The following is a 13,350-nucleotide window of genomic DNA, read 5'->3' on the forward strand; positions in this document are numbered from 1 at the left end:
TACTTCATGCGTTCATCATGTCGTGTTTAATCTTTATGACGTTCACCATGTCGCCACATTTAATCGTTATGATTTCATCAAAATAAATTCACTGAAATTCACTGACCTGGTACAATTTCAAACTGCACATATGATGTATGAAGCAATAAACAATCAACTTCTACAAATATTCAAAAAAACTTATTTTTTAAGCAGAGATGGGGGTTATCACTGAAGAGGGGATTTAAAGTTAAAACATGGGTGATTTAGCACAATATTAAAATCATTTTGTCTTTCAATATGTGGACTGAGGTTGTGGAATGGATTGGAGGCAGAGCACACAGGCAGTGTCCAAGCACAACCCAGTTAAAAAAAGAAAACAATACAAAGAAATAGACGGGCTGTGACGCTGGTGTTTATTTATATTATTTATATTATTTATACATTATTTACTATTTTTCTTGTTCATTTGTACGTGTGTGCACATATATATATATTCCAACACATCGTTTTGAAGACATTACTAACTAGAACGGGCACTCGGTAGAGCGCAGACCTTCGCCGTCGGCACATTTGTTCGCAGAACCGAGTTAGCGTTGCTAGCATGTTAGCCGTTAGCTCAGTTTAACAGTTTTTTGGGGATTTAGTTGTAAATAGTTGGCGATTAAGGTCCCAAAATCTTTATTGATTGGTCCTTGAAAAACTTGGGTGAGCAGTTTTTGCAAAAAAAAATTAAAAAAATTGGCAAAATACATAGAAACACATAAATACGCGCAAAGGAACACATAATCTTCTCGGCCAATTTCATCGGTCACCCAGCTTTCGTTGGCGAAGGTAACAAATATATTGACTTATTCTTGGCATACTAAATTCACTCGCAGCTGAACAGAGAGAGAAAAAAAAAAACTCCGGCTGATGAGACGTTGTGATTTAGGAGAGAACGGCGGACCGGAAAGGAGTCCAGCTGTGAGTCCGGCCTCCCTCCTGTAAACACCACGGCGCTCTGATAAACAGTTAGCTTTGATTAATCGAGGCCTCGGGCCGCTTGAAGGCAAACGCACACACAGGCAGAGATTAATGGTTTCCATGTGTGTGTGTGTGTGTGTGTGTGTGTGTGTGTGTGTGTGTGTGTGTGTGTGTGTGTGTGTGTGTGTGAGTCCTGAGCTGACGGCCTGAAAAAACATAGAGGCTACTGAGAAACAGGGAAATACTGTGACAGTACAACTGTGAAAATATCAGATTGTGTTTTTACAGTCGTCTCAATAAAATATGAATTGTTTCTTGGTTTTGTAAGAAATCTTGTATTTTGGTTTTAATGCCTGTGTTTCATATATATGTGATAATACAGAGCACATGGTATTTTTAGTTGTTTTTTTTTAATCGACTGATTTAATTGCATGACAGGGATGTTCCCAGTGCCTAATTTTACAATTGCCTAATCAAAAACTTTGATTAATACCAGCTGCTTGATTTTATACACCTGTGGCCATGGAAGTGACTCGAACACCTGAATTCAATGATTTGGAGAGCTGAGCAAATACTTCGAGCAATATAGTGTATGAGTATTGAAGCAACCATGTCAAGTCTCCTCTCACGCAGGACAGAACTATGATATTTACATATGAACACTCCTAAAGTGAGGCCTATTCAGGCCAATATAGTTTGGCGTCCTATAAAAGGGAACGGTTTCCGTATTTGAATAAGCTCCAAAACCAACATGTCTATGATCTCTACAGGTTTTTCCGGGGCGAATACACAGTGGAGGTGGCCATCAACGACTACCTGGACATCTACTGTCCTCATTACGAGACACCAGAGCCTGCCGAGCGCATGGAGCACTACATACTGTACATGGTGAACTACGATGGATACACCACCTGCGACCACCACCGCAAGGGCTTCAAACGCTGGGAGTGTAACCGGCCGCAGAGTCCCAACGGACCCCTCAAGTTCTCCGAGAAGTTCCAGCTGTTTACGCCTTTCAGCCTGGGCTTCGAGTTCAGGCCGGGACACGAGTACTACTACATCTGTGAGTACCGCTGATACTGCTGCTGAGCTCCACCAAGTCTGTATAATCTGTCATGTCAGAGCTTAGAAAGGACACGGGATAGTGGTGCAACATTCGATGACTTGGCCCAAACAGCAGATAGAAGTCAAAGGTCCTGGATTATGGGCTTCTAGATTGGATTGTCCACCAAGCTTCTCTCACTCACGGACTTTGAAATCCACTTTGCTTGAATTAACAAGATTCTGACTCTTTTAATAGACGCATGGATTTTAATTGACTTGTAAATCTACTTGAGTTTTGAGGTTGATCATCAGCGTTTGGCTCTAAGTGGATCTAATGGCCTGTGTTCCAGTTCTAGATCTTACTAGATCGTACTTCAAGGTCAAGATCCTTTTATCTTCTCACACGTGTTGTTGTGTGGAATCATCTGGCTTCTGGAGTCAATGTTTCTCAATCAATAACACTGTTTCTACATCAGTTAACATTTCTAAGCCTGGATGACCTCTGAATTCAGCTCCTCGGCCCAGTTAGTCCTACACTGGCTGGCTTCCAGTTAATATCCAAGTCAGTTTCAATTATTATCATCAGCTTTTAGCGCTTACTCTCTCTGGGCTCACAAAAACCTCCCAGCTCGGATTAACTTATGAGTTATTATTATGAGTTATGAGTTACTCAACACCAGGAATTATGCCCTTTAATTTTGAATAAACAACCAGTGAAACACACACTGAGAGATGATGACAAACTACATTAACAGTCACACACATATATTTACACCGTGGACATAACAAACATTTACTACAAGGTCATTAACACACCTGTCATAACTAATCTTTGATTGATAGCGTGCTCCCCAGGGCATTCTGGAAAATGCTGCTTCTCAATACCTAACACGCTATAATATATATTTTGTTTATTTAGCTGATTCATCCAGTAAGACCTGAAAAGAGAACTTCTATGTAGTTGTTTCATTTTCTATACTTAATAATAATAATAATAATAATTTTGTAATATTAATTGTGGACAAAAGATTATTACAGGCATAATAAACGTTGAATACGTTCTGAGAAGCCGATCTAAGTGTAGTTATAGAGATTTTGTTACATAACTGTTTTTTAATTTATACAGAGCATTTTTTTTCTTCAATTAATTAAAATGATCAATTGAATATCTCAAGGCTCAAGTGTCCTCTTTATCCGCAAATCAAAATATGGTCGGCCTTTGTTCGCTCGTGTAGATTATTGTCTTCTTGGTCCGTCTACCTTCTAGATAATCCCATTGTTTTATGTCCAGTTAGATCTTTTTAACTCATTACCAGAGGTTTTATTAGCTTCTAGGTCCTCTTAGTTTCTGGATCGAGCTTCGGCGTGGAGTCATTGTTGAACTACGATCAAAAAGGTTGTAGTAAATATTGTCTGTTTGTGTACTTGAGTAAACGTGTTGCTACGCTCGAACGAGTCGTTTCGTAAATAAATGTGTAGGTCTCACCGAGCTCTGGCTGCAGTTCGAATCTCTCCGCTACGTATTTACTTTTCCCTGCCCCGTCAGTTTAGGTCACAGTTAGCGTCTCCATCTCATCAACATCGCGCTAGAGTGTTTGCTGTTCGTTTCACAGCAAGCTGGTAAGTCCTTCAGCTTCCAAGTTGCATTGATTTGAAATGTGTTTGCAGCTGCCGTCTTCAGTTCTTTCCCCAATTAATTGTAGTTTTAATGTCCACCAGCTAGTTCGTCAGGTTCGTGAGCAGGTTTAACGGCAGGTTAATTTGCAGGTATTTTAGTGAGGAAAGCGTTTGGGTTTGGTTTTTTTTTGCAGTAAAATCAGCTTTGAAATCCCATAGAAACATGAGCTGCTGGCCCTTTCCTCTGTCTGGATGTAATTTATCCTCCAAGCTGGAAAACATTTGCTAGATTGTGTCTGATTTGGAGTGAAAGGGGTCCAGCCGAGACAAGACACAGGCAGTTTGTTTTAAATGACACTTAATGACAGTGCCGCGGGTCGAGAGCAGAAACATGAACAGCTGCTGCTGCTGCTGCGGCGGCGGCGGCTGCTGCTGCTGCTGCTGCTGCTGCTGCTGCTGCTGCTGCTGCTGCTGCTGCTGCTGCTGCTGCTGCTGCTGCTGCTGCTGCTGCTGTGGCTCTGGGGGTCAAAAAGCTCAACATCCAGAAAACAGAGTTCATTCAGTCGCCTTTAATGCATATCATCCAATATCCACCACCGTTCCTTTTCACTCTGCTGTTACGCTCATCTTCTCATCCAGCTGATTTTCAACTTAAAGTAAATGTTCCTGTGCATGTCCGCAGCTGTTTCACATCGCAGGGAGTGTTTAATCTTTATCTCTGCTCTTGTGTGTTTTGCTGTAGCGTCACCTCATCCTAACCTGGCTGGAAAACCCTGCTTGAAGCTCAAAATCTACGTCAAACCAACCAGTGAGTCCCGCAAATCTCTGTTTACAAACTCGAATATGAAGCATAAAATCGCCTTTCCCCACAGACTCCAACTTCATACTCCTGAACGACTTCTCCAAACGTGGGCATTGTACTCCTCTTTTATCCTCTGTGATCCTCATTGTGACAAAACACTCAGTATGTTAGGAAATTCATTTCCAGGCTTGAATCTGCAGCGATCAATAGAAGTGAGCTCCCTCTACTGGTTCATGGACAGAAGTCATAAGGGTCTCTTTGAAAATACTTAATATTATCAAAGTAGTGCAAAACCTACAATTCACACTTGAAATATATATTAGTTTTCTTTCATTTGATGGAAAAGAGGTTCTTTTCTTGAAAGACTTCATGATCTCCAACTCTGGAGGAAGTTTCCTGCCAGACCTTTTTCAACCAGTTTTCCAGAATCTTTTTACAATCTGTATCTGTCTCTCTCCCGTTACATCAATTCTAAACATAACTTTCCCAACTTTCATTGGCAAAAGTAATTAGCTTCTAAGAATGTTTGACTTCTGGGTAGAATTATTCTCTCAATTTTAACATTTTTCATCAGGTTAGCCTGGGATTAAAAGTCGGTGAAGGAATAATTACTGTACCTTGCATTACCCTCTAACACACTATAACTAACATTTCTTTAACTCTTTGATTCAGAATTAGATTTTATAAAACTGAAAATCAATGTTTTACAAACATGAAATCTAGGCAGCGACAGAACGGTCTCTGTCACAATATCGATGAATCTTTAAGGAATTCTTCTTCCTTGAGAAAACTGTGCCTGTTCATTAGCTTGAGTTCCCTTGAGCTTCTAAATTTTATCAACCCAATTAGCATTCTGTTGTTTCTTTTACATTTTTATACTTTTTGTCTTTGACCTTCAAGGTCCTGTTAGTTTACAAGTTTCAGAAATTGTGTTTTCAGTGGCTCCTAGCTCCATTGACATGTAAACAGACGCCCAAAACACAACAAATAGTTTTAATTTTTCACTTCAAAAAAAAAAAAGAATGTTTAAATGAGGCCTAAGACTTTCTAGCCTTGAGATTCAGGTAGCTCTCTGCAGTTACTTAACTAGTAACTAGAGATCAGTATTTGAGTTGTAGTTCCCAAGTTTACTTACTCCAAAAGTAACATCAGTAATGACTGAAAGGAAGTATTTAATTACATTTATGGTTATTGGTGACTAGTAGAAATAGTGATGGCATTACTTTATTGGCTAAAAAGTAAGTGTTGCTTACATAATAATTGATTGCATGTACAAGTTAATTTATTAAACATTTTTGAGTTACTTTATTAATTACTGCAAATAAGAATTAGTTATTTGGCGTAGAAACTCATGCATTACTATGGAATATATTATATTATCTGGCTAAGTTGTTATGTCTTGGGCTTTAAAGTTACTAATGACTAGTTACATTGTAAAATAACTGTTTTTTTGTCAGTAAATGACATTTACAAGCTATTTATTTAAAAAAAATAGTGTTACTTTTGTAGTTATTGCAAATAAAATACAAATAAACTAGTTACCTAATAAAACAAGTTGCCTCACTGATAAATACTAATATTAGTTCCATAAGTTCTTTATTATTATTACATAGTTCTATAAGTTCTAAAAGTAGTTTCTGAGTTACTCATTAGAGTAGCCTTTATGATGCTTTGGTAATGGATTACAGTTACAAGGTGAAGTGTAGTGGGAGTACTTGATGGATTGCTGCAGTGGAAGCAGTTTTTGAGTCTTTTCTCTGTCTCCCGTTCCAGACGACTCGGTGTACGAGTCTCCGGAGCCGTTCCTGACTGACGACACCACGGGCGGCTGTGGCATGGCTCTGCCCTCCGCCATGTTGCTGGCCTTCCTCCTCCTCGTCCTCCTCGCCTCCTCGTAGCACCCCCTGCCCTGGTTGACGCTACCCGGCCTCCTCTCCTTCCCAGCCAGCACCTGAACTCTGCACACGACGTCTCAGCCAATCAGAGGGGGCCGAGGCTGACGGTGGGAGGAGCTTTGGACCTTTGCGTCGACTCCGGTGGCATCTTCGGGGTCACCGCTGCCCTGTGAGGACGCGTCTGTCAAAAACGCAAAGGAACCTGATGCAGAGACTCAAGCTGAGACTCCACCGACTCCCCATGTTTCCCCTCCCGCGAGACGTGAAGGCTGATTAACGGCTTTTAAAAAAAATAAAAGTTTCATCTCAGATCAGCCGATTCCAGAAAATGTTACCAACTTTATCTAATCACAAGTGATGTCACTGTTCCCAACAACAAACATGCAAAAGCTTGTCCACATATCTTCTACTCTTCCTTTTTAAAAAGGCGTGTCTCCCAGAGTGGGTGTGACCTTCGGTGGGTGGGGCTTTTTTGTGGGTGTGGCCTAAAATGGGCCACAGCCTGGTTTGAAAGATGACAACAGCTCAAAAACAATAGTTCAATTACTTTAAATCCACATTTCTATATTTGTGGTGTTAACACAAATTTGTAATTCCTTCTTTAATTTAATCAGTGATGAGAAGTGTTGTCATTATCTCGAAGACTGGAATTCTGAAAACATTTTTTGATACAATCTTAAAATCAACTTGAAGTTGAACCCTGAGTGAGTAATAAAACACTTTTTGCAAACATATTTATATTATCTATATTATCGTGTCATGAACCTTTGCGTCAGTGTTTTAGGGCGATATCACCAAACACGTGACTTTAATCTTTCAATTCTGGGTCCATGCGTTCATTTGACAGAAATTATAATTAAGTGTCTTTAATTTGCTAAAGTTATCCTTTCATACTATAATCTATTGTGAATGAAATACATCATCTTTAAATGATTATGTCTATTTTCTATTTTACACACACACTCCCACAAAATGAGTTAAACAAACCCAGGCAGCCAACTAAAGCAATTCTTCCTCTTTTTCATATCTCTAGAAAAGATGTAAAGACAAAGAACATATGAGACAATAAGAATACAAAAAGTGGAAATTATGGGGAAAAAAATTCAAAAATAAGCATAAAAAAATACAGCTTTTCCAGTAACTGTCTGCTTCCGAACCCTGTAGAACAGCTGTGAACTCCTACATTAAACAAAAACAGCTCAGTGTAACATTGTAGGCTCTTGATATTTTCTACATTATTCCCTTAAAAAAGCTAAACAACAAAGTAAAAAGCATTTCCACTGTAAGTTCAGCTGGAGAGTAGCCACTTTCCATCGTAAACTCACTGTGTGCTGTAATGGCACCACCTGAAGGTCAGAAACAAGATATATATTTTAAAAAAAAAAGAAAAAATCCCATGATGTTATATCTAACAGTTGAGGGACTTGACTTTGCTGTACGCCTTCACGCTAAAACACTTAGCCTCAAAGCTAACGTCTGCGTCAAACCCAGACATCAATATAAGACACTCAGAGTGTGACTTCAAGCTCGGAAGCTTTTTTTTCCCCGATGTAACTGCAGCTGAAATGAACATTTACTGACACTTTACATCCCTTCCAGCGCGCTTTAGTCTGCACTGATCCCTGGATACTCTCCGTACGTCGGCAGCAATCAAACAGATACACACAGCACAGGAGCTAACCTCGCCTGGTACGTCGTCTGCTTAAGATAGTTCATGTACAAAGTACTTAACGCAGTATTTGAGTACAAAGCAACAATTTCAGTTTATTCAGGTTTAAAACTCGATATAACCAGCATTCATTGATGCGCAAAGTCAAATTTTGTATACTATTGTACACCTGTTTCTGCTGATTGTTGATATTTGCACATATTTGTTTCTAACTATCAGCAAATTTATGACGTCGCTCCACTTGTAGAATAAACACACAATATCTGCATGTATTACAAACAGCCATACTTGCGAGTGCAAACATGAAATACTGTATTCATGGTGCAGGACTTACTCAACCTATAGGGCCGCGTCACTCATTCAGCTGTAATTATAGCGTTATTTGATATGTTGGCATGTGTCAATTTAAAAAAGAAAAAGTAAACTTGGGAATCACAAAAGCTTCTTTACGTTCTCCAAATTAGGTCAAAGTTGAGTCGGCTGAAACATGGAGCTCTGTGGAGTCCGGCCTCAGCCTCTCGGACAGGACCTCATCTTCACCATCATCGTCACCCTTTGTCTTTACATGGACGGCTCTGACCACAGCTCCTGGACTTCTCCACACTGACAGACAGGACATGATGCAGTCTGCACGGGAACACCAGCAGAGACAGACGGACCGACTCAATCTCTCCTGTAAACGTCTGCATTTATGTCTCAGAATTTCTGGGGGGGGGGGGTTCTGTTTTTACTTTTTTTTTTTTTTAAGCTGATGATTACAGTCACTTAAAATAAATTTATATAAAATCTAAAATGGAAAATGCTCAAAAAAGTGTTGCCAAGAGGAAAAGACTAACACCAAGCCAAAATATGGCAAAACTTCTAAATACTTAGTAGAGAACTTTAAGGGACAGACCTACGTTGCTTCATACATTCATGGTTCAGCCAGCGTGGCTTCAAAGATCGCAAAGTCAGAATAGCATGGCTTCAAAACAGAAGCTACTGCAGCCTCGGGACTTAACAGATATATGGGAAATATAGCTTCACAGATCTACAGGACCACCTTCACGGGCTAAAGGAGCGAGTTGAAGTATCTTGACAGACCTTTATTTAATTTCATTCTTGTGGAGATTTATGTGACTGTGAACTTCAACATCAATACAGAGGTCCCGTTTACACAACAGCGTTTGAAGTGAAAAACGCCTCGTTTTTGCGTTTCCGTTTCAGAAAAGTTTCACGTTTACACGGCGTTGTTTTGAAAACGATGCCCTTGTACACAGAAATACTGAAAACAGTGTAGTTCGCTCATAGGGCCACGCTGTTGGTTGTTTATGTAATGAAGCCACACACACTTGGGCAAAGTGAACAATACACTTTAAACACTAACAATGACAAGTACACAGACATTTGTGTGGACAAGCGACTATGTCAGATCTGTTATTCCGGGTGACTGTGAACTATAAATCTACCAAACCCCAGGAGAACGTGGACTGATGGCCCTGCCACTCTGGAGGTCGCCACTGTTGTTATTGTCCATTTGAAGTGAATTTATTGTAAGGAAAGCCCCCATCTTCTCGTGCTGTGCAGAAGAACTATTTACCACAACCGTGGTAATCGCGCGCGCGCACGCACAGTGGCAGCATTTCAGAAACGTTGCCTTTTTGCCTGTTAACACGGCGACGAAGTCTGAACTTTTTCAAAAAGCTGCATTTTCCCCCCCTCGTCGACATGGAGACGGAGTTACGGTGTTTTCAAAAAAAATTCACTTTGGGAGCCGTTTTCAAAAAGTCGCTTTTTCAGTGGTTGCGGGCATCGTTGCCATGTAAACAGGCGGCCAAAATGTGACAAACGTTTTCACTTGAAAACGTTGTCGTGTAAACGGGGTCAACCAAAAAGGGAGGAAAAAAAAAAAAAGTGTTCAGCTGACGGCCTTTTATTCTGTAAAATTGCCAAAGACTCTTGTTAGCCTTTTCTATCTGATGTTTCTTTAAGGGGGCGGGAGTCACATCAAACAGCAGCTCGGGGTCAGCGTGGCCCTGACGACTTTGGATATGGAGGCCGGGTCATTCGTGGGTCTACAACGTTATTTTGTTTTCTTTTTTTTTTCTAAATTGTGTTGCTTTGTTGTAAAATATGAAAATGAATGTTCTGCGCTAAATACAATGAACCGATCAAAAATGGCCTTTTTCACCCACTGGTGCTGAATTTTTAAGGACTGACGAACAGCGACACCGTGTGGTGGAGGTGAAACTCTTCATCCGACCCCACACCTTCTTCTTGTCTGTTTTTATGTCTTCATGCCGTCTCCCCATCTCCGCTGATGGAGGGAAGCATGTCCTTGTAAGTGAGCAAGCAGGGATACGCTGGAAAATGCAGTATATATAAATATATCCTATATATAGATATAGATATAAAATGATGGCACTGTGATGAAGGACAGACGGACGATGTAGCACTTGGACTCGGAGGTGAACAAAACGTACATTTCTTAAAAACATTTCGTGCCATTTGTTTGTTTTTGAGAAAAATTCATATGAGATATGAATTACGAGGTTTGAAGGAACCCTTCTGATGTTTGTTGTTGTTGTTGTTGCTGTTGTTGTTGCTGTTGACGTTTTCTTCCTTTCAGTTCCTGCTTGGGTCACAATGCATTCTGGTCCCTGTAGTCCTGTGCGTTCTGTTGGCGATGGTTCGGTGTTCTTTTCTCAGCTCTTTTTCTTTCTGTGCGTGGGTGGAAACAGTTTTGTTTTTTTATTATAATTATTATTATTTTTAATGTGATATCTGAAGGAAAATGTGGAGAAAAAAGTTCCGCTGTTGGTTTTGTGGGCGTGTCTCTGGTTTACAGTGAAGACGAACCTTTTTCTACATCCAAATGTCTGCATACTTTATTCTTTAAAGACAAAAAAAACAACCTGCTTTTTCTATATTTTCTTATTGGATGCTTATAAAAGTCCTGACGTAAAGAATGCTTTTTTTCTGATTGGCTGAGAGCTAAAGGAGGGATCAGAGGTCACATTGGCCTCTTTTGCATGAGCAGGAACATTAAAAAAAAGAAAAAAGACATTAACCGACTTTACTTTGAAAACGCTTTCAGAGAAGAAACATAAAGAAGTGTATGAATCTGTGTCTGATGAATTCACCACCAAATAAAAAATATTCCACTCAATTCAGTTGATTGTTTTGGTTATGTAGCTAATCATAGCAACTGCTTTTAATTTATTTCATGTTATGAGCATGACATGTTATGTCATTTCAAATCAGGATCTGATACATGTTTTATGATGTTTATTTTGACAACAGAATTATTCATTATAAATCACTTTTTTTATCAAACAGGTCCATAAGTCCCTTAAACTAGTTAATAATTTCTGCATTTTGCCATTTACTTAATAAAACTTTCACAAGAACGGATTATAGATTCACAAATAATTTTTCCATAATACATTGATGTTGGCCAAATAAACTCCAAAATCTTTATTAAAAGTCATTAAAATTTCCAAATACGTATATATAAATCAAGAAATATTTTGATGCACTTCAAGTGTTGCTTTAATTTTTCCTAAATACAGGTGAAATTACAAAAAATTTAAATTAATCGTGATTTCTTTTTTTAAGTGCGATGGCAGGATTAACCCCGGACAAGTCTCGGGACACACACACAGAGACAGAAACCCCCCCCCCCCCCCCACACACACACACACACACACACACACACACACACACACACACACACACACACACACACACACACACACACACCCTTGGGGGACATTTTAGGGCCACTAATTAATCTCACATGCATGTTTTTGGCCTGTGGGAGGAAACTGGAGTACCTGGAGGAAACCCACACACACCTGGCATGGATTTGAACCCGTGACCATCTGACTGTCAGGCAAGAGCGCAAACCGGCTTAACTTCATACATGTTTAGAAAATTAAGATTTTTAAAAAGAAAAAAAATTTAAATGCAGTTTAGAAAAAATAAGCGCTCAACTCATTGAAATTTTTTTTTAAAATATGACTTCTAAATTATATATATGTGCATCTAAAACTTTTCTTATAATATCACGCAAATATTCGGGAGAAAATTCAAGAAAACTGAATATAAAATACAAGAAGGAGTGGATTTTGGCTGCGCTCCAGCTGCTCTGCTGCTCCTCCATATTGTCATTATTATCTCATTATGAGGTCAGCTTGCTGTTTTTCTCATGTTTGGGAGCAGGCCAGCTCAGTTTGGCTCCACGCCCGGAGCTTCAAGCCTCCATGAGGCAGTCAGAGAAGAGGAGGGGGAGGAGGAAGAGGATTAGGAGGAGGAGGTGGAGGAATAAGAGGAGGAAGATGAGGAGGAGGAAGATGAGGAGGTCCACAGACCACAAGTTTGTCATAACTGCAGCTGAGTAAATGAAAAATTCTAAATCCACCAAACAAACATGTTAAGTTATGTTCAAAAGATTCGTAAAACAAAATGTATTTTTTCTTGATTTATTTTATTTTTTTAATTACAACAACAAAATTGCGTTGCATTGACAGCGTATGAATCACAATTTTACGATTTAAAGTGGTCATATTATGCTAAATCCACTTTGCAAAGGTTTTCCAACAGTAATAATCGTCCCCATACCTGAGAATGACGCCCGGGAAGTGAAGAAAGTCTGTCATCTTTCTCCCTGTTCTTGTTTTTGAGAAGTGTGTTGCTCCAACGAGCCAGAAATCAAACCCTATATAGCGTCATCGGGGGTTTAGCCAATCACAAAAAGTTATGGGTACATTTATGTGGACATATTATGCCATCTGATAGTTTCAAGATCCTCCCGTGGCGAGTTTCATTGTATAATTTAAGCTGTTGTTCCTGGATTTGATCACGAGGAGCGTCTCCAGTTAAAGTGAGCAGGGAATCACAATGTGTGTTTTCCCTGCTGGAGGACAACACACAATGTCTCTGTCTCCTCTTTTTATGAAAACATGTTAAACTGCTGACTCTGACTGTGACAGCAGCACCTGATGCGAGGAAGGACAAAGCACAATATTTTAATGATGAAGTTTAAAAAAAAGAATGTCATTAAATAACAAAACCTTGAAGATGATTAAAATAATATTATTTTAAACCTATCACATTCACTTATAAAGTAATTCAAACTAATAATAATAATAATAATTATTATTATTATTATTATTATAATATTAGATAACTAAGCACCCCCATGTTCAATAATAAACTAATATTAGATATTAAACACAGCCCTACGTCACTGCACATTTCTGTCTTCCTTTTCCTTATTGGAGTTATACAGTAATCACTGTCATTACTGCGAGATATTGTATGTTTGTATGTATTTTCATTGGACTATCTATCTATCTATCTATCTATCTATCTATCTATCTATCTATCTATCTATC

At 39.2% G+C, this 13,350-nt stretch overlaps 1 protein-coding gene across 1 annotated transcript in view; it reads left to right on the forward strand.

Annotated features, from left to right (window-relative positions):
- The window catches only part of LOC308115232 (ephrin-A2-like), an 86,859-nt gene extending 79,181 nt beyond the window's left edge, over positions 1-7,678 (forward strand). Inside the window, exons 2-4 of the mRNA XM_080472653.1 lie at positions 1,716-2,008; positions 4,349-4,414; positions 6,182-7,678. Coding sequence (XP_080328779.1) covers positions 1,716-2,008; positions 4,349-4,414; positions 6,182-6,306 — 484 coding nt within the window. The 3' untranslated portion in view covers positions 6,307-7,678. The remainder of the gene's footprint in view (positions 1-1,715; positions 2,009-4,348; positions 4,415-6,181) is intronic.
- Positions 7,679-13,350: the final 5,672 nt, after the last annotated feature.

Source organism: Lipophrys pholis (genome assembly GCF_963383615.2).
Source record: "Lipophrys pholis genome assembly, chromosome: 10".
NCBI classification, from domain to species: Eukaryota; Metazoa; Chordata; class Actinopteri; order Blenniiformes; family Blenniidae; genus Lipophrys; species Lipophrys pholis.